General features: G+C 37.5%; 2 protein-coding genes and 1 long non-coding RNA gene across 8 annotated transcripts in view; 1 reads left to right on the forward strand and 2 right to left on the reverse strand.

The window, feature by feature from the left end:
• Positions 1–2188, reverse strand: part of LOC149750732 (uncharacterized) — a 16600-nt gene extending 14412 nt beyond the window's left edge. The window contains exon 1 of the long non-coding RNA XR_016395046.1: positions 258–2188. This is a non-coding gene — a long non-coding RNA (uncharacterized LOC149750732). The remainder of the gene's footprint in view (positions 1–257) is intronic.
• Positions 1–12521, forward strand: part of SERBP1 (SERPINE1 mRNA binding protein 1) — a 14447-nt gene extending 1926 nt beyond the window's left edge. The window contains exons 2-8 of one of the 4 annotated variants that reach the window (XM_022581141.3): positions 2184–2334; positions 2832–2972; positions 3085–3174; positions 3770–3889; positions 6590–6767; positions 10354–10527; positions 12122–12521. In XM_022581141.3, coding sequence (XP_022436849.1) covers positions 2184–2334; positions 2832–2972; positions 3085–3174; positions 3770–3889; positions 6590–6767; positions 10354–10527; positions 12122–12178 — 911 coding nt within the window. In that variant the 3' untranslated portion in view covers positions 12179–12521. The remainder of the gene's footprint in view (positions 1–2183; positions 2335–2831; positions 2973–3084; positions 3175–3769; positions 3890–6589; positions 6768–10353; positions 10528–12121) is intronic. The other 3 variants (XM_022581143.3, XM_022581142.2, XM_022581144.2) reach the window with 3 other exon arrangements.
• IL12RB2 (interleukin 12 receptor subunit beta 2) overlaps positions 12421–27290 on the reverse strand; it is a 93243-nt gene continuing 78373 nt past the window's right edge. For all 3 annotated transcript variants that reach the window (XM_022581133.3, XM_022581134.3, XM_022581137.3), the window contains one exon: positions 12421–25772. In XM_022581133.3, the coding sequence (XP_022436841.1) occupies positions 25233–25772 (540 nt within the window). In that variant the 3' untranslated portion in view covers positions 12421–25232. The remainder of the gene's footprint in view (positions 25773–27290) is intronic.

Raw genomic sequence — 27290 nt, forward strand, 5'->3', positions numbered from 1 at the left:
TTTGATCAGAAAGCCCATTTTTGAAATAAGCTCTTAGCGGGAACCTAGTATTTTAAATTACAAAGTTAAAAATTTATTTCATAAATTTATGACCAGGACCGAGTTCAACATTCAGTAGTCTTTCCTTGGGAAAACTTACATTATTACCTATCAACATTTTCCTTAGGTCAGCATTTCAGAGCACACTTAACCTTAAATTGCATAAAACACAAGCCTATAAGAATATTGAATGAAAAAAAATCGTTTTGAGGCCTTACCTCTTAGCAGTCAATTCTGGGCATTGGGGAAGGATAGACCTGTAAACAGAGTCCCTGCCTCTTGTCATGGGATTGATTGTTAACCTGATCATGTGTTCCTTGCCTTTGAATAGAGGTCCTGGCACGATCCTAGACTTGCCTTAGATGTGTGTTTGATGTTTATATTCTTTGAATTTTGTAGTTTGTCTTTTGGCCATTTGAGGAACTTGAGAATTGACACCATCATACTCATTTGTTTTTTTAATGTTAGAAGCCTGGAATCTAGTGAAAATCAAGAGACGCTTGCATTTTTAAATGTCAGTCATTGGGTGGATTTATTTGTAAGTGTTGTAGATTCTGTAAGCCTGATACTGGATATTGGGGTGGGGAAGCAAGCCATTGTTCATTTGGGTGTGTGACTTGGATATTATAAGGACTGGTTCCATAGCTCCACCCTAATACACTACCTCTGATGAAATTTATTTAAAATGCCTTGGTGTAAGATCTAAGATTTCTGGTCTGTCCTGAGAGTATATGGAATGGACCTTAAAATTTCACTGAAGAGTTTGACATTTACCGTTTGACTTTGGCTACCAGCAGCTGAACAATTGGGGGCATCCTGGTGGTGTTACACTTTCTTAGAAAGAACCAGAGTGAACCAACTTAATTTCTTGCGAAACCAATTCCTCAGGTGCTTTTTGACTTTGTCAGAAATTGTGGTTTGGGAATTAGAGCATACCTAAAATATTAGTCATGAATTTAACCATCAATCTACTTATTATCTTTAAGGCTACCAGTAATGCATATTGGTTGCCTTTTTGGCCTCTGACACTAACAGGAAAAAAGTAATGAATGAAGGGGGAAATCAGTAAATGCTTCAGCCATCACTTAGTTTCACAAGTTTCTATTTCTGTGTCTTGCTTAAAAGGGGTCCTTTTGTGTATGTGGTTTTTAAAGATTCTTTGGAAACGAAGATACTTGAAAGGGCAAACCAAAAAAATCTCCATAATAATAAAATAAGTGGACTATTTCCTGTTGGTTGCATAACAGTATGTTTTAAAAGTTAGGTGTGGTATGTATGTATATGTATACATATATATGTATGTAGACTGCAACAGGAGAGGAAAATGGTACTTTTTTGCTGTTAAATAGCTATTTTCAACTATAGAGAAAATTTTTAAAAAATTTTTTATTGAAGTATACTTGATTTACAATGTCAATTTCTGCTGTACAGTGAAATGATTCATCGATTATACATATATACATTCCTTTTTCTAATATATTCTTTTCCATTATGGTTTATCACAGGATATTGAATATATCAATAGTTCCCCATGTTCTACAGTTAAGACCTTGTTATCCATCAGAGATGTAAACTTAAATGCCATTTGTTTTCCTTTCAGTTTTGTAATTTCATAGAATCATCAGTCTTTTTACTGTGTTCTTTTTTCCCCCTCCAGATTATATAAAATAAAATAATGTCTTCACTGGGGTTTTTTGGGGGGTCTTTACCTGGTGATTGTGTTGGTTTGCTTGGTTATTATTTATGAATGGCTAATGGTGTTATCTTTGGTATCTTTAAAACCAAAATGTATCATTTGCTTAAAATTTCTTTAAATTTAGAATTTTAAATTAAGAGACTGGCATCTTGAAAAGTGAGAGAAATAATGGCTACCCAAATGACTTCCAGGTCAGTTATAGAGAATGCTTTAGGGGAAAAAAGTGATTTGGCAAACTGAGTGGAAGTTTGAAACAAGTTTATTTAAATAGGAATTTTTCTGAAGTACCTTGTTACACTTTAGAGATGCCCAGTGTTAGCCTTTTTCAGTGGGAAGTGCTAGTTAATGGACTTAAAGAGTAAATTTTTTTTTCTTTTAACAGCCTAGGCCTAGTTTTTTGTGTTGCAAAAAATAATTTGCTTACGTGGTTTTTTTAAAATCATTTTAGGAATAAGACGCGTTGGAAGAAGACCTGATCAACAACTTCAGGGTGAAGGGAAGATAATTGATAGGAGACCAGAAAGGCGACCACCTCGTGAAAGACGATTTGAAAAACCACTTGAAGAAAAGGGTGAAGGAGGAGAATTTTCAGTTGATAGGCAAGATTGTTTCTTAATGTCTTCATGTTTTGTCAGTTATAGAGAGACATCTTAACACAGATAAATTGAGCATAATTGCCAGGAAGCAGTGTAGCTAGTTAATTTTATCAGTTTTTCTAGCGAAACGTCTAAGTGTGTGTGTTGTTGTTCTTAGGACATTTTGGTAACAGTTTTTAGTATTCAAACTTAGATTTCTTGTAATGAAACACTTCAGTTATGAAGGTTACGTGTGTTTATTTTAATTTTTATGTATATTGGTGAATAGCAGTTTTACTAGATTATAATGTGAAATGAGTAACAAGGAAGAAGTATATGCATTAGTAGTAAAGTTTTAGAGAATGTCAAAGTAATTTTCTTACGTTGGGGAGTTTCCTAGTTTTGATTTCCTTTGGGACATGAGCCAGTAAATATGTTCCTGCATCTTTGAGCCTTTGAATTTCCCTTCTTCCTTTTACCAGAAACCTTAGAAGTATATAATATTTTTTTATTTGTTACAGACCGATTATTGACCGGCCTATCCGAGGCCGTGGTGGTCTTGGAAGAGGCCGAGGAGGTCGTGGACGAGGAATGGGCCGGGGAGATGGCTTTGATTCTCGTGGCAAACGTGAATTTGATAGGCATAGTGGAAGTGATAGATCGTAAGTCTTATATTGGTTTTTATTATACTTTTATATTTGAAGCTACTTCTTTAATAAAACAAAATTTGAATTTCTAGAACTAAAGAGTATTATGTTAACTCAGTTTTGTTAGTTCTTTTTCACATTACAGTGGCCTGAAGCATGAGGACAAGCGTGGAGGTAGCGGATCTCACAACTGGGGAACTGTCAAAGATGAATTAACGTTGGTATTCTGGTTTTTTTAAATAAATACTTCTAATAAAATTGATCTTATACCTTACTAGAGGTTTGCCCATTAAATTTTTACTTGTCCCTGGGACAAGGATGGATGCTCTTATCTCAGAGCTACTTCCTTACAAGATAATGAATGCTTTTTTGGATATGTTTGGATTATAATGTATCAAATGACCAGTTTTTCTACATTTCAAAAATATATGGTATTAATTTTTCTTTTAATATGGATATATAGCTTTTATTGAAATCCTATTTTTGAGGTTATTTGGGTATTATGTTATTGTATGTTTCTTATTTAATAGTTCTTATTCTAGCTATTGACCCCTTTGGTGATGACAAAAATTTGAAAAGCCAGTAAGGCTTTATTTTAGAACTAACTGCTGTCATACTACTTTTTGAGTAATGTACTTGAGCTATAACTTGGATCAGTATACATTTTAAAATTATTTTCTCTTAGTGGTCTACTGGGGAGTAAATTTAGTAGGAAAAGACATTGGGAATGTGAGAATTTTAAAATATTTCTGTGAAGACTTTCAGCTACATGTAAATGGACCTAGATGCCTTTTTTTTCTTTCTTTCCTTAGAGAGTCCCCCAAATACATTCAGAAACCAATATCTTATAATTGCAGTGACTTGGAGCAATCAAATGTGACTGAGGAAACACCTGAAGGTGAAGAACATCCAGTTGCGGACACTGAAAATAAGTAAGTGATTTGTGTGTACGGTAGCGGTAATGCTCGAGCATTGAAATGTTTGGGTTTTAACAAGAAAACAACCTGTAGGCTTAAAGCTATTATCTATTTGCTTTTTAAAAGGAGAGACTTTATTGTACTCCATTCCCTCAAATAGTGTTTAGAGGAGTGGTTTACAAATGTATATGTTGGGCTCTAATGGTTTGACAAATAGAAGTGGTTATTTCTATTTGAAGTTACCATTGTCATCTTAAAAAGATACGGAAGATACGTATTTTAGTAAATCCTGTTAACCCTAAGCACAAAAATAGCCGTTTTAACTTGAGAAATATTTGGAACTCATAGTTCAAAGTACTTTGGACTCTATGTAACTATACAAATTTTATTCTAATACAGTTTAAAATGAGAAAACATGACCATTTTAAAATTAGTTTCTCCATCTCCTTGAAGTTTTTTTTTCCATCAACATAGAATTTGGAACATAGCATTATTGGCTTGTTTTAAAATGTGTGAGGAGAGCAAGCACCAGAATATGTTGTCAGTTCACTAGAAGACGGTTTTGAAATTGTTTGTTCAAGGGTGTGGGAGAGTTTTAAAGACTCAAGTTATGCTAGTAGAAATAATTTAATGCCTTCCTCTGGTTTCCATCAATACAAGCAGAAGTTATATGCCAGGCATTTCTTTCGGTATGTGGTTTAAAGTCTTGCATTACAGATTATTTAGGTCAGTAATTCTTAATCAGGGCATATTCAAATCATTTAGGGAGGCAATGCTTTTCTAAACTTTTCTTTTTCTCCAGAAGGAGTTGTTCTTACAGTGAACCACTATTAATGATTGGAAAATCATATTTTGTGGATTTGTTTGAATAAGGAATAATAATCAATTTACTATTGGAGAGAGTAGATAAAAATACATGGTGTTAAGTGATGTTTAGAACTTGGTAATATAAATTAATTTATACGAAACTATGGAGTCTTAATTTTGTGTGGTAAACAATGAAATTGTGATAGGTGAGATAGATGAACCTTACGTAACATTAAGTACTTTACAAAGCTCAACATAAATGTTGTTCCCTTAATGAAGAGTTCATGTTTAACTCACTTTAAGAGTAATCTGGGGGGCTTCCCTGGTGGCGCAGTGGTTGAGAGTCTGCCTGCTGATGCAGGGGACACGGGTTCGTGCCCCGGTCCGGGAGGATCCCACATGCTGCGGAGCAGCTGGGCCCGTGAGCCATGGCCGCTGAGCCTGCGTGTCCGGAGCCTGTGCTCCGCAACGGGAGAGGCCACAACAGTGAGGGGCCCGCGAACCACACCCCCATGCAAAAAAAAGAGTAATCTGACAAGATTATAACTGTTTACCAGAAGGAAAGGATGTTATTGATAGGGTATTGGCAGCAAATCCTTAGCTCAGTTCCCAGGACTAAAAAGGGGGTATTGGGTCTAAAGACCATGATGATGACGTTAGAACAGCCTCTAGTCTTACTCCAGAATAGGGGAGAATCTGAACGTAGTATTATGTCTTGCATATGCAGGTGTAAATTTAAGAAACAGCTTTGGCTGAATTTGATTAGCTTCCTTATGTATAGTTCTAGAGCTTCTGTTTTGTCTCATTTGATCCTTACAATCCTACCCTTGACGGTAGGTGTCATGGTTTCATGATATGATAAAGGTATGCGAGTTCTTTTCTTGGCTGTGGTACAACTTATGCGTAGCCTAGGACCTTTTTTCAGTCTTTAGTTTTCTGATATGTAAACTGACAGGGTTGGACTTTACAGTCTAGATCTCATCAATTCAGTGTAAGCTTGGTCTGGGAAGTTTTAAGATGGGATTTGTCAAACAGTAAAGAGTAGCACAGACAGGAGATATTTGAGCAAGGCTAACTGAATCACCTGCTATCTTTGGAAAGCAGTGCTCCCAAAATAGCAAACAACTTGTTTGGTGACAATTGGAAATTGAGATTAAATAGTGGATTCCTAGGCCCATGCTTTGTTTCTGTAAAAAGGGAAAGGGATAATATGTAATAGTTATAGCCTGAGAATTATATTTAGAAATAACTAATTTGGTGTTAAGCATTGAAACCAGTATTTTGTAGAAACTTCCATTACTAGTGAAACTGTAGTCTCCTTTTCATATACCGATTCGTTTGAAAGTTGGAGTATATAACGTTAAGATCTGTAGAAATTAAAGATTTGCCTTAAGTGTTAAAGGATAGGGGAACAGTTCTTTTATATTCTAGAATATGAAACTTGGTTGCTTATGGATGTCCTAGATGATTACCTTCATATATGTTATAAATTATGTATTGTGAAAAATTATGGAAATTTAAAAATGTGTTTTAGGAGAAGTTAGGTTAATGATTTTAATCACATAGTGTAAGTTTTAAAAACAGTAGTATGGTTTTAAAAAATGTGTTCTAGGTTTGATATAGCCAATTCAAGATTGTGTTACTGATAGATGATCATTTAAGAGTTTATGAAGATGAATTGTATGTTCCTTAGTTATCCACGCTTTCAATAATTTAAACATTGGATTCCTGGTCTCTGCCAAGTCACATGTTAGCCACTGGGTTACAAAGAAAACTGTGATTCTCCTGTCCTTGGGTAATCTAGAAGATTACCAACCAGCCAAGGTTAATTTCCTTACTTATAATTGTAAGTTATATGATTTTATAAGCCCCCTTACCACATGTAAAACTTAAAACATTTTCACACAGGGAGAATGAAGTTGAAGAAGTAAAGGAAGAAGGCCCAAAAGAAATGACTTTGGATGAATGGAAGGCTATTCAAAATAAGGACCGGGCAAAAGTAGAATTTAATATCCGAAAACCAAATGAAGGTGCTGATGGGCAGTGGAAGAAGGGATTTGTTCTTCATAAGTCAAAGAGTGAAGAGGTAAAATGAAGTTTTGTGGTGTTTGAAAATGTTCAGATGACTTGAATTGCATTTACAATTTTTGTGTTAAAATTTCACATGGGTAATCTGTTTATAAAGTTTTACATAGGATTATTTGAGGCAGATAAATTGCCCCAAGAGGAAAATAAACTGCATTATCATATAGTCTAAGAAATTATTCTTTCAAATTTGCGTAATATTTTAAAAAATCTTAACTGGGAGTCATTAAGACTTGTATTAGGTTAGGTGGTTTGCATTTTTATGTGGGAAACTGTCTGCGTATGCCATATATAATATCCAGGAATCTTTAGTAAATGGTATTATCCTTCTTTACTGAGGAGTGATGTCTTGTAAAGACCAGAGAATTAATTTATGAGTTTCCTTTCCTTAGGAAACAAGGAAACTAATGAAAATATTTGAGAAAAACGTGTGTGGCTTTTGATTTGGTAGCTTCTATTTAAGCCTTGGGGCACATTCTTAGAGGAAAATCTCACTGCTGTATCCTTTTAGGGTTTGTGTAAGTATGAGATTTTAGTCACAAAGTTAAATTGAAATGTTATGAAGGCAACCTGTAATAAAAAGATTCAATAAAATCCACATTTTAATTTTCTAAACAAAAAAATAGCTGTGAAATAAACTTGGAAATACTTTTAAATAAAATAGAGGTTTGGCGATGTTTTTTTTTTTTTAACTTTTTTTGTTGTTGTTGTTTGTTTTTGTTTTTGTTTTTTTGCGGTACGCGGGCCTCTCACTGTTGTGGCCTCTCCCGTTGCGGAGCACAGGCTCCGGACGCGCAGGCCCAGCGGCCATGGCTCACGGGCCCAGCTGCTCCGCGGCATGTGGGATCTTCCTGGACCGGGGCACGAACCCGTGTCCCCTGCATCGGCAGGCGGACTCTCAACCACCGTGCCACCAGGGAAGCCCTGGAGATGATTTTTTAAACATTGACTTCATGAAGGTAGTATAAATGAGGATATTGTCAATTCCTGTAAGGAAGAAAAAACATCTTCCTTCATTAGAATGCTTTTGGTTATTTTTTTGTAGTTCTTGCAGACAAAGTTGTTTTGTGTATCTGTGTAAAACAAAGAGAATTCTTTATTTAAAGAACCATGAAAGTTCACTTCGGGGAGATTGTTCATTTGAACTAATTATTAAACTGTTCAGGTTAATGTGAAAGAGGTTTACTTTGGCACCTTGGAGACAATTATTCATGACCTTTTTGGGGTCCCGATGGAACTTTTCTCCAGAATAGGACACATAGATATAAAATGTTTTGATATATTGTATCATTAGTATCATTAATATCCTGAAGCCTCTTCATGCATTTTTTAGACATCAGGTTAGGTGTCCCAGCTTTAAGTATTATTTTACATTGAGCTTTTAAGAAATAACTATTACACAAGGTGATGTATATAATTAGAAATTTTAGAAAATTATAAAATGTGAAATTGGTGGTGAGTAATCTTGAAATCAGGACATTTTCATTATCAAGCCACTTTTGTATGTTTGGACCCTTATAGTTATGCTGCCTTTGTGATGTATGTACATGAAATCCAGCCTTACTGGCATATATGGCCTTATCATTTGAATACAGATTGATCCCAACTTAGAACTTTTTGGTTTTTTGATTTTAAAATGGTGTGAAAACAATGCACATATAGTAGAAACCATAGTTCAAATTTTGAATTTAGATCTCCCAGGCTGAATATGCAGTACTCGCTACTCTTTTGTGATGCTGGGCAGCGGCAGCGAGCTGCAGTTCCCAGTCAGCCTCCTGATTATGAGGGTAAACAACTGATAACACTTAAAACCATTCTGTTTTTCACTTTCAATACTGCATTTAATAAATTATGTGAGATATTTAACAGTTTATTATAAAATAGGCTTTGTGGTTTTGTGTTAGATGATTTTGCTCAACTATAGGCTAATGTAAATGTCCTGAGCACATTTAAGGTAGGCTAGGCCAAACTGATGTTTGGTAAGTTAGGTGTATTAAATGTATTTTGGATTTAAAGATATTCAGGTTTTATCAGGATGCAACACCATTGTAATTTGAGGAAGATCGGTATGATAGGTCTTCAAGTTTGTTGTATACAGTGCTTTAAGTACTTTTTCTCTTTTACTTATCTTCATCTTTCCCTTCATAGTTAGGGAAAGAAAGAAACTTTGAGAAATGGAGAACTGAATTATTGACAGCTGAGACCAGAGCTCTTATTTCCTCATTGTCATACAGTGCTCTAGGAAAAAAACTTTGTAAAAAATTTATCCTACTAGTTAACTTGAAGGTTGCGGATGTAACCTGAACATCCAGACTTCCTCTTTATTATAGTAAAACCTTCAAGATGTTTTCAGTAGTATATCAACTTAAATTTTTTTGCTTCTGTGCTCTGGAAACCTATAAATGCTTTTAATTGATAAATTGATATCATTGCAATAGCTAACGTTTAAAATCAGAGACTTAGTATATATCATTGACTTTAATTTGCTAGTGATTTTGTGGGTTTGCATCTGTGTTTTATGCTCCTTTATAATATTTTAAAAAGAATCTTCTGTTGCCTTTAAAGTTAACCTAAAGGGATGACATTTAGTTTGGGTATTCGATGATTAAAGGAATGAAAATCTGTGTAAAAATACAAAATTTATTTGTACTTAAAAGGTAATTATTAACAGTTGTAATATTACAAGCTATTTAGAAAGAGTGAAATATCTCTTCAGAAAAGAGGATTATATGTGTATTTAGAAAAATCAAAACATACTTTAAATTAGTATGAGAAGTTTCTAACTAGAAGATTAAAACCCATTCACCCCAAGCATACAAAAGAGATCAGACGTTAAGCAGTGTAAAATTCTCTGGCCTTTTTTTGCAGAGTCCATTATGTAGCTTAGGATCTGGGTTTCCCAAATATGATGACTTCATTTTTAAGAAGGTTCCTGTGGTAAATTTAAGGCATGGTTTTATTTGGGCACAGCTTTTCAAGGTTCCTTTCTTATGTAACGTTGTGTTTCACTTGAATTTGTAGTTCTCCAATTTATATGGAAGAACACATAGTTAAATATGAACAAAAGCATTTTGAGAAGTTTATATATAATTTCTTTCCCAGGTCATAGTTGGAAGAGTATAGAGCAAAAGTTCTCTTTAAAACTTAAATATTCAATAATGTCTCTAATAGAGATATATACCATCTATCCAAGTCTTCCTCAGAGGTTCACATTGGAATGCTAATCTGAAGGGCATATTTTAAATGTACTTATTCATACTTCACTGCTAAAGATGATGATTCAGTAGGTGTGAGATGGGGCCCAGCCACTTGAATAGTTGTGATTATATCTCTAATCAAGACTTGCTAATATCATCTATAATTTAAAGTTAAGGGAACATGAAATAGAGAAAAGTGAAAGGAATTATTCCTCCTAGATTACTGTAGCTGATCCCAAAGCTTACTTATTACCTGTAGAGGTGTTTCTATATTTTTTCACACAAAGAGCAGGTTGGATTTTTGGTCTTTTTAGGAGAAAACTCATTATTTAGAAGTGTGCAACATTACTTTCCTATTAATCATCCAGTGGCCTTCACTTAAATTTTTAGGCTCATGCTGAAGACTCGGTTATGGATCACCATTTCCGGAAGCCAGCAAATGATATAACGTCTCAGCTGGAGATCAATTTTGGAGACCTTGGCCGCCCAGGACGTGGTGGCAGGGGAGGACGAGGTGGCCGTGGGCGTGGTGGACGTCCAAACCGTGGCATCAGGACTGACAAGGTAGTTTTAAGGCTTCTTTTACCCTTTTAAGTAATTCGAGGACCTCTTTCCATATATCACTGCCCTAGGTCCTTTTGGGGACATAAGTCGAAGAAGAAAAAGGTTGACATGCATGCCTTTAAGAAATTGCATTTTAGGTTATATTTTTTGTTAAAAGCACTTACGTGACTGAATAGTGCTGCCAGTAGTTAAGTTTACCACCCTTCATCAAGTACTTATCTGGTGCCAGTTATGGTACTGTGCTAAAACAAAAACAAACAAACAAAAACCCCACCATTTTACAGAAGATGAAATTCAGGTGAAGGGAATCAAGGTAATTCTTGGCCTTTGGTAAGGTCTGCCTGAAATGCCAAATACTTACTTTGCCTTGACAAATCTTCACTGCTTTTTAGGGCTCAGCTTAATAAAACCTTTGTTTCCTTTGTATAATTTTGTGGCATTGACTGATTGTTTTTTGTTCATGAGAGCTGTTCTGTAAGTTGGGATTCATTTGTGTCCCATTTTCTGTAATCTCCATTGCCTTGTACTAAGTGTGACAAAAAAACAAATTTCTTCTGAAATACGTTGATAGAAGCCCTAGTAATTGGTAGATTTGAAATGATCTGTCGGATGCCAAAGTCCATGGTTTTAATGACTAGATGTTACTAAAGTATTAGAGATAACTTGGGTTAGTTTATTGTCTCTTATGGTCTACCTAGGAAACAACCATAATGTCCTCCTGAATTCTCAACACCTGATATGCAAATTGGGGGACCCATCTGCTTGATTGAGTCCGCCAATGTTTGATTATAGTGGTAACTTAATATCCTAGATTTTATGGTCACCCATAACAATGTAGTGATTTTTTATTTCTTTCTGTGACATGGGTTCTTTCTAAAGGCATTGTGTATATGGATCTTTTCAATACTTTTTTGTTTTGTAAAAATTTGTATTTTGACTGTAAATAGCCATGAATGTGCTGCTTCAATAATTGTAATTGGTTTCTTAGCCTGCTGTCACATTGCTGCCGTTCTTATTTAGCAAGTGGGGAAAATAAAAGGATACTGAACAACTGAGTAAGAATCCACATACATACCTTGTGTGAATCTACTTGTGTGATTTATTAGAAAAATAACCCATGCTGTTACTAGGGAATTTTCTGAGATCTTGATAGAAATTTAGGACAAGGCTTATTGCAAATATTTGTAGTCCTATTCTTTTCTTTTTTTTAATTGGAGTATAGTTGGTTTACAATGTTGTGTTAGTTTCTGGTGTACAGCAGAGTGAATCAGTTATACATATATCCACTCATTTTTAGATTCTTTTCCCATATAGGTCATTACAGAGTATTGAGTAGAGTTTCCTGTGCTATACAGTAGGTCCTTATTAGGTATCTGTTTTATATATAGTAGTGTATATATGCCAATCCCAATCTCTCCCCAACTGTAGTCCTATTCTGATCCATAATTTTGCCTTTCAAAAGTAAAAGCTTTGACATATTTTACTTATTGTAATAAGACTAAGTTTTTTTCAGAATTCTGTGTCTAAATGTAGACACTGGGAATATATTAATAAGATTTGAAAATCTTTAATTTTGCTTCTGTTTCTTTTTCAGTCAAGTGCTTCTGCTCCTGATGTGGATGACCCAGAGGCATTCCCAGCTCTGGCTTAACTGGATGCCATAAGACAACCCTGGTTCCTTGTGGACCCTCCTCTTTGAGGCTTGCATGCTTAAGGATCCCAAACGACTAAGAAATTTAAAAAAAAAAAAAAAAAAAAAAAAGACTGTCATTCATACCATTCACACCTAAAGACTGAATTTTATCTGTTTTGAAAATGAACTTCTCCTGCTACACAGAAGTAACAATATGGTAGTCAGTTTTGTATTTAGGAAATGTATTGGTAGCGGGGATGTTTTCATAATTTTCAGAGATTATGCATTCTTCATGAATACTTTTGTATTGCTGCTTGCAAATATGCATTTCCAAACTTGAAATATAGGTGTGAACAGTGTATACCAGTTTAAAGCTTTCACTTCATTTGTGTTTTTTAATTAAGGATTTAGATGTTCCCCCTATTACAAACTGGTTTTAAATATTGGACATAATAGCAGTTTTAATACCTGCTTTGCATTTTCACACATGGTCAACTGAGACATGTAAACTTTGATTGTCAAATTTTATGCTGTGTGGAATACTAACTACTTTATGTATTTTAACTTAGTTTTAATATTTTCATTTCTGGGGATAAGGTCTTTTTTCACTTCTCATGATAGCTGTTATATATGCTAGATCTTTATATACAGAAATATCCGTACTTGAACAAATTCAAAGCACATTGGTTTATTAACCCTTGCTCCTGCATGGTTCATTAGGTTCAATTTATAATTGATTCACAATTTTAATTACATTTACTTTTAAAATATGTCACTTTCCTGTTTTAAAAACCAATCTAGACACCTTACTGGTGAAAGTTGTTTAAGCTACTTATTGTTGATAGACACATACTGTCAAGTGAAGTAGTTTTATGGGTGTTGGGTTTTTCCTCCTCCAGTAGGGTGGGTGGAACAAGTTAATTTGGCTAATGCGTAATATTTAAACTGCTCTGTAAAGTAAGTGACCGCTCAGTATGATTTGTATGTGTGAAAGGTCCCGAATCAAAATTGTACATCCATAATCAACCCTTCAACCCTTGTTCTAAAGAAACCAAAGGGCACTGGTTAGTATGGTAAGTGGGGGGGTATGTTAATTTTTGGAATTTGGAAAGCAGACAGCTTTACTTTATAAGGTTGGAACAGCAGCACCATCCATGAAATACAAACCAAAAATTTTACTGTTTCTGAATTTCCTATATTGCTATTCATTTTGGTCTCAAGTTGATAGATTCCACAGAAAGTGATAAGTATCTTTTACCTCTTCCTCCGTTAGAAAATTAGGTTAATAATGGATTTCTTGATCGAGAGCATCACCACTGACTAAAACATACATGGAGAGAATAATCAAACAGGCTTTCTAGGACCTTTTTTTTTTAAGTCTTCTGCAACACTTATTGATAAACAGGAAAGGGGTTTTATTTACAGTTTTGAAGATCTTTTTGTCACTATTATTAGTAATTTTCTATCTATGGTAATGTCCAGTTTTTAAAATACTTTATGATTTAAGACTTTAAATCATAAAATGTCTGTTTAGCTGATTAGTTCTCCCCTATACTTCTAAATGAGAAATTGTACAGTACAAGTGTTGTTCATTGGGATTAGATTTATTAACCTAGTTACCTACTAGTTTGACATCTTAGGAAGGAGGTAATTGTTTTTTTTTAATGATGGATAAACTTGTGCTGGTGTTTTGGATCTTATGATGCTGAGCATGTTCTGCACTGGTGCTAATGTTTTAACATAATTTTATATTTACAAACATACCTGCTACCCAGAGGCAAGTATTAATTTAGTCCATATGGACTTTTACCCCTCTTGAGATTGCAACATACACACTCCTAAACACACTCATACATAAGTGTGTTTAGACTTAGAAGTATCTTAACTCATTTCTGGACATGAATGTGTTATAAACCTCCTGATTTCTAGCAACATATAAAAAAACACTGCTATTAAAAACCCATCACAAGTTCTATTCATTGTCAGCCATTGCTGGCATTCTGTCACTAGAGAATACACAGCAATATCTGGTATGTTGCAAGCTTTCAAGATAGCTTGGAATTTAAAAGTTGGTCCATTAGTTGTATCTGATGGATGTAAATTTGCCTCCTAGTTCACTTTGTGTCAAGAGCTAAAACTGTGAACCTAACTTTCTCTTATTGGTGGGTAATAACTGAAAATAAAGATTTTATTTTCATGCTCACTTCTTAAAAGTCATAAAAACAATCAAATAGGAGCCCATTTATCGTCATGTGTTTTCTGACTATGTGTGCACCCCCAAGGGTAATGCTCATATTTCTTTTTTCCTCCTTAAACTTAGGTTTTGTTTATGTGGGTTGTTTATTAAACTAGGCTGTCAACATTTGGGAGGGATACCTATTTTAATTATAATAAGAAAGTTCTTATAAAATGAATTTCAAGGACTGACAAGACAATTGGCATTTCTTTTCAGCAAACCATGTTTTTGAGTGTGAAGGTTAACCATACTGAATGTCGGGGGGTCGTTTGTTTTTTGGTGGCTGATAGAATGTTCTAATGAACTTTTATCTTGATGCTTTTAAATGGAAATAATGCCAGAGCTTATATTTTTTATTAACATGTTTCCAGTTTGCATTGATGATTGGGATGAGGTCTCTTTTTTTATAATTAAATGTTTTGAGACCTGTGCGGAGTTATGAAAGATTTTAATATGTGTTGCTAGGAACTATACGTCTAAGTTTACTCAGTTTTATTTAAAAAGTGGAGGCAGGACATATATCTAGTTGTAAATACATTTGGGGCTTGTTGGTGTGGGTGTGGAGGGAGAATATTAAGTGTTCATTTTGATTGTGTTATTTTTCGAATTGCTGTAGATGGTTGTCCTGAAATAGAAAAATTTTGTTATGCTGTTAGGGAGTTGCATAGAAAGTCTGAATACGGTATATTGGATTTTTAAAATACATTTTTAAGAGCACTAGCATTATATGGAAAGAATCAACAAATAGTAAAGGGCTAAATAAAAACTTAGAAATGTGGAGCTACTAGAACTGGAATGATTTTGACTTTAAGGTAAGATCATATCAGGTATACTAATGGACATCTGTATCCCAACGTTGAAGCAATTGGTAAAGCAAATTCTCAGGCTCTCAGATGCCTGTAGTTCTACTTTGTAAAGAAAATAAATAAATGCTTAGAAAATAGATTCTAATGCAGACATTTGTAATTCTGCTGAGATTAACGTGTAAATAAATGTTTAGGGAGTCAGAACACTTACAAGCCACATCTCCAGGTTCACTGGAGAAAGCCCAGAACGTGATGACTAGAATGCTTTACAGTAGTAACAAGGCAGTAAAATCCCTAGTCAAATTTTCAGTTCTAGTAAATAGTGAGATAATCTATAAACATTGTAAAACTATCAGGTTTTATCATTGAGCTGTATGTTAAGTGGCAGCTTTCAGAAATTTGGGCTCGATATTTTGCTCGGCCTGGGTTTACCTATGACATGTTCTCTCAGCTTCAGAATCTTACTTGATGTAAGTTAGACAAATAGAGAAGTGATTGAAATAAGTCAAGCTGAGAGGAATTCATTAGATCAGTAATATGGGGAAAGGTTGTAACCTAAAGGATAAGCTTAATTTCAGAAAGTGATTAGGATATAAATTATTGAAATCATTACTAACATTGGAAATGAGTAATGAGTATCATTTAAATAAGTGCTATGTCTAAGCCAGGGGTCAACAGATTTCAGCCTGTGGCCTGTTTTTGTATGGCTCCTGAGCTAAGAATGGCTTCTACATTTTAAAAGGATTAAAAATTATTCTATAAAGATGTGTGTAGCCCACAAAGCTTAAAACATCTGGTCCTTTACAGAAAATGTTTGCTGACCCCTGATCTAAGCATCACTCTCAGGTAAACATATAAGTTCTTTTTTTTAAAAAAAAAGTTTACTTCCAGGTACAGATTAAATCACCCTACCTCCTGGGAAGTTGTGAAATTAGAAGTATTAAAAAACATTTTTTTTTTACCCCTTACCTCTAATCAGAATAAGGGCAAGATACTTGATAGCTTCTTAGTAAAGAAGATCTTGTTATTTAAAAAATTGTTTAGTTTGCAAATTCTGAAAGCTGTTAGGAAAGTATAAATTTGCTAAAATAGTATATTTAGTGCCCGATTATAGTTTTTCACATTTAGTGGCACTTAACCACTTAGTGCTAAGATAATTCTGTTGTGCTAATTTTGACTTTTCTGTAAGATGAGAATTATGAGTATTTTGTATAGGTAAGAAAACTAATGTCTCTAACTCCATAGGTTGACTGGGGCGGGAATTAATGGCTTCTGAGAACTGCATTTCTCAGCTTAACCAGGAGGTTATCTGGGCAGAATCTAGCTTTTGTGCCATTACTTCCATCTTAAATAACGGAGTCAGTTGTTCGCTTCTGTCTTACAAAATAACTGGAAGTCAGTTCGCTTTGAAATAGAAGGAAAGAAAAGGTGAGAAACGGCCTGTTCAAGTTAGAAAATAATTTACCAAATTACATTTTTGTTGGAGATGTTAATTACATAGGTAGTGTTAAATCAGTAACATTTGTCCCTTTTGTTGCCCATTGAGGAGGGTATGAAAGTTCTATTGCACTTGAATGTGTATTCTGGCACTTGAAGGTGTACTCTTAAGTCTTGTGCTTGGAAAACATAAAAGAGATACTTGCTGATAACTAATCTGACAATTCTGGTTCATAATGGATTTTTAAAAACTTTACAGACAGTACCTAAAGTGATGAGAATTGTTCTGAACTGATCTTGCTGTGGCTTTACTCCTTAAATAGCTGCTTTAGTGTTACTGGTGTGGAAATGTGAAAAGCAAAGGCTAGTGAATATTTAGGATTTTGTTATTTGGAGAACTGAGAAGTTATTTGGGAAGTAGTTTGTTTGGACAGTATTGTTTACACTATATACAATACATAGTATAATATACACTGTTTATAGTTTACACTGTCACCTTAATTGCAATTGTAGTTGATTTCTCTTACAGATTTTAGGACCTAGAAAGAGCTTCAGTTTGAAGAAATGGCACAGGTTTTCATCGACCTAGAATGGAGATTTTGTGTAAAGTGATGCAGTTGAACTTGGTTCTTGACATTGCCCAGAATTTTGTCAGATTGGATCTCAAGTTTTTTGTTAGCTGATGAATAATGTCAGAAATTATGGGAACTTTTACATGTTGAATTCGTTGTTTCACACCTTGGGTGTAATACTCTATAGTGAAATGTTACTTTGTTTGGCAGCCATACTGACAAAAGTTAGATGAGCACATGTTTAGACATTTTGTCAAAGTGCTCAGGAGTTGACTAAACACATCAACGAAGATGGTAGAATCCTCCCCACCCCCCAACACTATTTCATAGCTGAAAATGTGTAGGCTTACATGACTGGCAAAATGAACTAAACACAGAAAACCTTTCTGTTTAGAGATACAGTGGTTTGTCTTTTCTGTGGAAATTCTGAATTTCCAGTGAAGCTTCCACATTTTTTTTTCCCAGTAAAAGAGGAGGACCTTTTCCTAAAAACTACAGATAATTTGGTTTCAGCTTGATCTTGTGTACTTGTCTATCAAGGCTTCACTTAGGTGCTACAGTTGTAGTAGCTTCTTAACTATGCCATGGAAGACTGAATTGGATAAAACTACTTTTCATGCAGGTGTCCATTGGTCACTAATCATACGAGGAAAATCAGCATACCCAGCCACGTATATTGTGTGTGCTTCAGACCACTGTGTTTTGTTCATAACAGTATCCCTTGAAGATTGAGTGGCACTTTGTCACTGTATTGACAAAATCCAGTAGATGAAAGTGTTTAACATTGAACAGTTGGATTGGCCCACCCCCACTCAGCCCCGCATTTTGAGTCAAATGGTAGAGCTGGAAGTCACGTTGACAGAAATAGAGAAGTGCTTTGGAGGCTGTATGATACCAGGTGAAAATATTTGCTTGAAGAACTTAAATAACCAGCACCTCAATTACAGCAAAGCATGGATGTTCCCCTCACCTTTTTTTTCAGGATCATCAGTTTCTTGCTACTTAAGAGTTAATTAAACTTTAAAAATAACTGCAGATTTTTAGAGGAAAAAGTTTGAAGAGTATCTGTAGCTTGAGAAATTACTGACTTAATTATCCTTTCTAGTTATTTTATCTATTTTAAGTATGTCAAAAGTGGGGTGGTTTTTTTCTTTTAAAAACCATCTATACAACTGCTCTGAAAGCTATCCTGCCATAGACCAGAGGGAGTCTAAAGGGAGTGTTCATAGGTATGCAAAGGAATCCAGTCATATGCAGTTGTTAAAGTGAAAGGAGAGAAAACTTAGAAAACTAGTATTTTCTACAGTACTGTGAAAAGGCAAATGGTCTTTTAACCCCCTTTGTGATGGGGTAAAGTAAGATTTCTGCTTCTAAATGAACTCTTGTGACATCCTATTTTCACCTTGAGAGATTTTTTTGTCTAGGGATGAGGGTCTCCAGGCTCTTTGCTTTGAATAGCACAGGAAAAACCCTCTAGTTAACACAGGCTACATTCTCAGCTAATGTGCAGGAGGATATATAGCTGACATTTTAGTAAGTGAATTAGATTTTGTTTCCTAAAGGAACAAGTGTGTTTCGTTACTAATAATTTCTATCCAATTTCAGAAGAATGTTTTTGCAGTTTTCTGAACTTGCGAAAATGTTTCGGCTTGTGGGTGTTCTACCTTTCTGGTGAAAATTCAGGGCCTTTGAAAACAATTTAGTCTCTGTGAGAATCTCATAACAGCTTTTATAAGTATTTCATTGGGTCCAATTACCTATGAGTAGCAAAATATGTGAAATTGGAAAAGGGAAGTTACTACGGGCCTCACCTGACATTCTCTTGCCTAGGCAAGGCCCAGATCTCTTGTGGAAGAATTCCGTACAGTTGTGGAAATTGACAAGTGGCCAGAATTGATGTAAAGGAACCCCAAGGTAGCACATAATAGGTTTGTATGTTTCTTGGAGATTCGGAGCCAAATTAAGAATGGTTTTGCCACTTGTAAATAAAAGAAAGGACGATTAACAAAATGTGGAGCCAATTACCATAGAATGAAGGAAAGGCATTTATGTTTCAACAGTTCATACAAGCAACACAATTGAGTCAAATGCAGCCCTACTTTTTACTTAACAAATAACCATGTTTGGAAAAAATCAGGTAAGTTGGATGGGGTTATAGTTATTTTAAAGAGAGAACACACTGCTCTGGTTACTTTTCTCTTTCTTTGAAAGGCATAATGTTTTCATAGTTTTAAATACTTACCAATTTCCTTAAAATAATGGACTTTCTCAGGAGTGTTATTTCCCTTCTGTGGCCTACACAGTGTGCCTTGTATTGTAGGATTTAGATTAGCTGGGTAGATAAGTTAGCAAATTCAGGAGTGCCAGATTTGTCCTGGTGTCATGCTTTTTGGGTAGATTTCTCAAGAACCAAGAAGGCTCTAGAACTTTAGAAGTACAGAGATGCCAGTTTTTGGTTACCTAGTAACAATAGCTTCAAAGATTTTTATGGACTCACAGTTACAGTCAACTACAGTTGGAACCCTAATCGATATAAATTTGTTGTGTAGTCACTTGCACAGAAAAGAATTAAAGTAGTTGAAAATTATGCTCTAAAACCAGACCGGTATCAGGTACTAATTGTGTGACTTTGGTTAAGTTACTTGTATCACAGTTTCCTCATCTCTATAGTGGAGATAACACCTACCTTAAACCAGTCATGGTGAGAACCGTCTTACACCCCTTAAAAACTGCATGTATTAAGTACTGTGTTAGAGGTCATTGATCATTATTAACAATTCCTGTTAGAATGGGAAGAAGGCAAAATTTGGCTTTTTATATAAACTTTGTATTTCAAAGATCCATTGCTTCAGTTATTACTCTAACATCCCCCCCCCCCGCCTCACCTCGTTTGGAAGCTACTTTGTCTTTTCTACCCTCTGACTGGAATATTAAGTGTCGAAGTGCCAGACAGAGGAGGTGGAGGATGAAAGAGACATGGGCCATAAAGAAAGTGGTGAGTGTCTGTCATTAGGACCCACTGTCTCAGGTCTTTGGAAAGAAATTGCTAATATTTTATATTTCATTGACTCCACTTCTAAGAGTAATGAGCCTTTGAGATGAAAGGAATGCAAAAGTGTAATTTAAAAACCTGTGGCTGGATGTAGTCACTGTTAGCATTTTGGTGTATATTTAGATTTTTTTTTGCATTGCTTTATAAAAGTGAGATGATTCTATTCAGCCGTTTTAACCACTTCCACGTCAAACATTGTTATGTTTTTTTTAAAAGGCTGCATAGTATGCTTTGCATCAATTCTAAGATGCATCCCAATTTCAGTCATGTTAAAATTATGTGGAGGGGGCGGGGAAGTGTGCACCATAGCAATCAATGGCATATTACAGTTTAATTTGCATTTTTTCCCTATTCATAGCAAAGTAATGAGGTGTCCCCTAAAATTGGTGGCGTCTTAGACTCCATGAAATTCAGTGTTTGATTGTATGCGTGATTTAACCATGTCCCTACTGAAGGGCATTTAGGTTCCTCTCCCCATTATAATGAATGCTGTGATAAATCTTTTATAGACTTTATGATATTTGTACTGTTCTTTACATTGCTAGTCAAATTTTATTGAATATTGCCCAGGTGCCTCCAGAAAAGAGCCAACTAACATTCCTGTAGCCAACCGCAGTTCTCTGATTAATAGTCGCTAATTTTTTCATTACTGTTGCTAATTTGGTAAGGGAAAAATAGTACTTAATTTTTATTTCTTTGATTACAGCTGGGGTTTTTTTATGCTTATCGGACATTTATATGTATTTTATGAGTTGCTCACTCCATTTTTCTTTGAAGTGTTGGCTTTTTTCATATTGATCTGTAAGAGTGCCTTATTAAGTATCTTGGCATGTCTTGCAAATACTTTTATCTAACTTGGTGTGTGTGTTTTGCAAAGTTTTAATTGGAAATTTATTCCTGTGTAGGCTGTGATGTAAAAATATGACTTGTTTCTTTCTATCATCAGTTGGCCAGTTGATTAAATTGCTTATCTTTTTTTTTCTTTTAGGTTGAAGAAGAGGCCTTTCTGATCTCTTTTATTCTAGAGATTGATTAATTTGAGGGTTCACCTATTAGCCTTTCATAAGGGTGGATAATGTGAGTGTCTTTGTGTCCTGCAGGCTAGGAAGAGAAAAACAGGGCTCCTTTGGAGGGCCTGAGCAGTGATACTGGGACAGATGACAACTACGTCAGGTGAAAGAAAAAGCTTGATCGAGAAAACCAAGAATCAAACACGGGGGGATTGACTAGAATAGAATGTGCCTAGTTTGGCATTTCTTTGACTGGCCTCTGGGAATTGGAGAGTTGCAGCTGTAGGCTATTAATGGAAGCTGAGAAATTGGGACAGGGTGGAGGGGAAAAGGCACTAAAAGGGAAAGAACTAGATAACACCAGTTTGGCTTTCCTATTGCCTATAAGGAAAACAGAGGTCCAGGAAATAGAATTTTTGGCTTCTGGAAAAGAGGGCCCTTTTAATTCAGGGTAATGATCTGTACACAGGAATTGGTAGAGATTCCCATGAATTCATTGAGAATGAACTTGGACTATTTGTAGTATTTAGGTCCCAGAGAATTAAGGAATTTGATGTGTTTCAGTAGAGCAGAGATTTCTGGGTTGGCTTTTGGATATAAGGAGAGAGGATTTAAAGAGTTGCAATTTTCCTGAGGAATGAAAGCCTGGCTATATGAATATTAGTGAGCTCTACCTAGTCCTGGTAAACTAGGCAATCTGATTTGGGATTTTGACTGTGTGTGGGCAGGAAGGGAGATAATAAAAACTTTGGGGCAAGGGCAGAATGAGGTTACCTGTCCTGTCATTCACGGAAAGAGGACATTTTATCTGGCAGAGTGAGCAGCCAAAGGCATGTTCAAATATGTTTTTAATATAAGAAACTGCTACATGTATTACAATAGCGCTGTCAATAAACGGTAGGGTAGAATGGGGGTTGGGAATGAAGAGACTACAAGCAAGTGTAATTGTCTCAATAAAGAGGAAGCAGGCATAGCTGGACTGGCTTCTGGAATAGAAGGAACAAGGTGGAAGTGGTGGCAGAAGACATCTTTTACTTTTTATTGATAGCCTACTATGGACCAGGCATGGTGCTGGAGATTGCCATGGTTCCTGCTCTCCAGCTATTTACAGTCCACTAGAGGAAGTAAGTGCATCATGCTAGGGGAGCACTGAGGAGGCCTCTGCATCCTTAGAAGGAGCCTTTAGGGGTCAAGGAACTCTCCCTTAAAAATAAATTTTTTTTTCATCTTTTAGGAAAGCAAGTGAGGACTGCAGTACCACCTGGAGTTTTAAGGGAGGGGAAAAGGTGTGGAGGGTAAAAGGGAGACTGGGGCCTGTGTGTTGAGGCCAAAGGGGTAAGGCAGCGGTCCCCAACCTTTTTGGCACCAGGGACTGGTTTCGTGGAAGACAGTTTTTCCATAGACGGGGGTAGGGTGGGGGGTGGGGGGAGGGGGGATGTTTTCGGGATGATTCAAGCGCATTACGTTTATTGTGCACTTTATTATTATTACATTGTAATAAATAATGAAATAATTATACAGCTCACCATAATGCAGAATCAGTGGGAGCCCTGAGCTTGTTTTCACTTGCCGCTCACTGATATGAGCTTTTGATATGAGTCTGCAAGCAATTGATTTATTATGGTCTCTGTGCAGTCAAACCTCTCTGCTAATGATAATCTGTATCTGCAGACGCTCCTCAGAGCTAGCATCACTGCCTCAGCTCCACCTCAGATCATCAGGCATTAGATTCTCAACCTAGATCCCTCGCATGTGCAGTTCACAGTAGGGTTTGCGCTCCTATGAGAATCTAACGCCGCCACTGACCTAACAGGAGGCGGAGCTCAGGCAGTAATGCCAGCGATGGGGAGCGGCTGTAAATACAGATGAAGCTTCGCTCGCTCGCCCGCTGCTCACCTCCTGCTGTGCGACCCGGTTCCTAAGAGGCCATGGGCCGGTACCGGTCCATGGCCTGGGGCTTGCGGACCCCCGGGGTAAGGGAAGAGTGACTAAGATGGCTATCAGGTAATCAAAAGGAAAGTAAATATAGGAAAAGCAGGTATTGCAAGAAAGAAAAGTTGGCTCTTATTGTCAAGAGGTGATAGGTTGGCCTGCTTCTGAGGTGGCAGCTTTGTCATGGCCCATTGCAAACAGTCAAGGGGCTCCACATCCTGGGTGCAGACAAGCCAGTACTGAAGCTTCTGAGATGCAGGGAACCATGGTATGGGGGTGCTACACAGCAGCTAAATAGAGTAGAATGGAGATGTAAGGAAGAAGCTTAAGCTTTTCAAATAAAGCTCGGAAGAACTAAACGTGTTAGTCTGGAATAGCAGGAGGCATGGATGAAGTGTTAAACATGAACAAACAGAGCAAATGCTCATTTCAATTTCTAGAGCTCTGAGGGACATCTGGTAAACCAAAGCTGCCTCAGCTCCAGTGTTTGAGTGGGATGGTGGTAGGGTGTATGACCCAGGCTTGACAGGGATTTAAGAAAAAGGTTTTTGGACCTTTCATCCCATTTGTTTGCAAAGAGTACTATTAGCATTTAGACTAAGATTCTTCTCTATCAGCTTAGCAGAAGTGCCTATCGTTAAGGGATAGAGGCAGTGATGGGTGAAGGGAGGATGATAAGCCAGAGGCCATATCTTTAAAGTTTTCCAAGTTCATGCTGGGGAAAAGAGAATTATCTTCCATGCTCAACTTGACCTGTCTGAGGACCAGCTCAAGAGTTTTCCTGAGGAAGGAAAGCAGAATGCCTTCAGAAGGGATGACTTATGAGTGCAATCTAGGCAGTTTGGTCTTAGACCCTGAGGTAGCCCTGGTCCTAAAGGCAGTATCAGCTGCAGTAGAAAGAAGAGGAAACACGAGGGGTCAGAGAAGCTTTGGCCCACTCTTTTACAAGACATTGGATTTCAGAGAGGGGAGGCTGCTTGCCCAGGGTCCTACAGTGGGTTTAGCAGTAGCTTTCCACCATCAAGCTGCTTTCACTGAAAAAGGGTGAAGGCAAAAGAAAACAAACGGGCAAAACTAAGGAAAAGGTACATTCTTAGGCTTCTACAAATAAGGACAACCATGACCATCTTGGGAGCCCTTTTATATTGGTGTTCACTGGGGTCTTTTATGCCTGCATATGTAAAACTAGGTCGATCTGTTTGGAAGGTACCCAGTAATTCTCACTAATATGTCCATCATTTAGAGTTGTGCTCTCCAATACAGTGGCCAAGTGTCATATGTGACTAATTACAATAAAAAGTCAATTCCTCAGTCATACTAGAGATACATCCCTAAGTAATCAATGGCCAATGTGGTTAGTATCTGTTGGATCAAACAGGGCAGCTATACATAGAACATTTCTATCTCAGGCCTATTGGACGGTACTGATCTAGACATAAGACCTGGTTTGTAGTAGCTGCTTTATAAGTTGACCCTTAAACAATGTGGGGGTTGGGGTGCCAACTCCCCTGTGCAGTTGAGAATCTGCATATAACTTTTAGCTGGCCTTCCTCATCTGTGGTTCTGCATCCATGGGCTCATCCAGCAATGGATCATGTAGTACTGTAGAATTTATTATTTAAAAAAAATCTGTAGGTGGACCCATGCAGCTCAAACATTATTCAGGGTCAACAGTAAATAGTTGTTGGATGAATGGTCCTCTGGACTGTCTGCCATTGCTAGTAAGAGTTTTGGTTCCCACTCTTGCCTTTCTCCTTTCTGGCCAACATAGCCAAGAAAGTTGCAGGAACCCAGATTGGAGTCTCTAGGTCCACACAGCAGAGGATGTGATCTTAAGGCTCTGGAGAAGGCAAGATGAGGTATCTTGAGATGAGATTCACCCTGAGTTGGCTTGCCTGCCCTCTAGCTGCAACCAGACCTGATGGTAGCACCCAGACGTAACAACCACTGGAGCAGGTGGCTGGGGAGATGGGGCACGCTGTGCCACGTGGAGGCACATCGACTTTCCAAACTTCAAGCTTTGCCACTCAGAGCATGAGGGAGCCACACCCCATCTTTACCTGATCCAGAGTCAACTTCTCACCACAGGAGGAGGTGAGTGGGTGAAGGGAACTCGAGGGGAAAATGGAAAGAGAGATGTGCTGAGGCAGTTCTTCCCGAGGGTCAGTTATGGAAGGCTCATGTGAAGGGAGATAATCTATGTTGGAGGGTAAGTAGCCCTCATAGGCAGGAAGGTAGTCCACTGGGAGGACTGTCGAGGGGCTGGCTGGGTTTCCTGGTGTTGAGTCGGGGCCCTTGCTCCCCAGCACCTTGTACAGATCCACCCCTTGTCCTGTCTCTGCTGTGAGAGCTCTCGGAGGTGGGGGGCTCGAGGCACTGTATCCTGTGTCTTCCTCAGAGGTATAGTGACCTTGGACTCCTTGTCCCTTTTCTGGCCAGTTGGGGTGATGGGAACGTCTGAAGGCTGGGGTCACTTGGTGAAGGACTTTGTTGATGACCAGGGTCTCAGGTTCCTCGGGAGTGGGACAGTCTGTCAGGAGCCTATCCAAGGCCAGCTGCGTCTTCTCCTGAGAAAGGGGAGGAAGAAACTCATGTGGCTATGTTGAGTAAGTAGCCATGACGACCGACTTCTCCAGGGTTCCAAAAGGCCTGGCAGCCTGCACTGCCTAGTCAGCTTGATGTGGAACACTGTGGGCCTTTACTTTGTGAGGTAAGAGAAGCAGTTAACATTGCTGGGGAGGCAGACAGGCAGGAGCCGTGGACTCCTCTCAACCCCAGCCAGTGAGTGATTCGCTACCCTGCTCAACCTTCAACTAGACTTGTTTCTGGTGAGTCAAACTGCACCAGCTGCTTTTCCTCTAGCAGAGAGGGTACGAGGGTGTGCAAAGGAAGGGCTGAGCTTGCATCTGTCTGGGGATGAGGCACAGAAGAATTTAAAAGGGTCACACTAGGGCTGAATCCTGAGAGATGTATAGTATTTTCCAGGTAAGGAGGTGGTGGGCAAGGAGAATTGGTCTATTCTGGAACCTGCTAGTTCTTTCTTAGGACAGACACACTGAGGCTTCAGAAATAGAAGGAGGTCACATGTTGAAGGGACTTTTATGGGATGCTAAAGACGTTGGGCTTTGATACAACTACTGAAGGTTTTTTGTCAGGGTAATATCCTTGTCAGTTATGCTCATAAGAAAGAACCCTCTGGAATAACTTTTTTGGAAATGATGTTCATCCTTTCTTCCCTACAGCTAATTTCAGTTGTTACTTTTCTTGCTTTGTCTTTCTCGACATCTAATTGGTTACCAGCTCTTCAGTGTCATATCTTTCCTTTCCAAACTTATTACTGATTCCTGAGTCAAGTTCAAGCACTTTATTAACATTTCTTTTTACAGGCTTTATTGGGCTCTCTTTACGTCCTTGAAACTATGTTTTATGCTGACTGCTTGATCTTTCTGAAGCAGATCTCCAAAGCCTGCTTTCATGAAGCCCCTAGTGACTGTTCCCTCCACTGGATTCCTACAACAGCAAAGAAGCCACCTGTTAGGTTCTTAGCACAAGAAGCTTTATGCTGTCACTTTTTATTTTATTTTTTTAACATGTCTGTAAGCTATCTGCAAGTAGGGACCATGCCTTAAGGGAGGAGGAGAATAACAAAAAATAGCATTAGGACAGGGCAAACCCTGAGGACTAGTCCCAACTCGGAGACTCTACGGCTTGGGAAAACTCAGTCTACCTGTCTGGCCTTTGGATCCCTCATCTGTCGGATGCCAAGTTGTGCAAGAATGGTTTGGTTTGGACTGGCCTCTGATGTCCCCACCCTTGCCTTGAGCATGGCAATTGTCCCCAAAGTGAATGACGATGCTGTCTTAGGGTAGACTTCTGCAAAGGGCGCTGAGCAGCCAGAGGGTGCATGTGTACTTTTCTTTCGGGAGCCTGCTTTTTCCCTATCGCTATGCAAACTGGCCCTGGCACATTGGTCTGGCTTGGAACGTGACTGGCAGCGGCCTAAGTGCTGAGGCCACTGCTATGGAAGAGATCTCACTGGATGAGGATCACGTTGTTTTCACAGTGCGAGGCTCTGCCTTCTTGAA

Source organism: Delphinapterus leucas, chromosome 1 (genome assembly GCF_059928025.1).
Source record: "Delphinapterus leucas isolate spDelLeu-1000000601 "Yukka" chromosome 1, BTC_Dleu_Yukka2, whole genome shotgun sequence".
Taxonomy (NCBI): domain Eukaryota; kingdom Metazoa; phylum Chordata; class Mammalia; order Artiodactyla; family Monodontidae; genus Delphinapterus; species Delphinapterus leucas.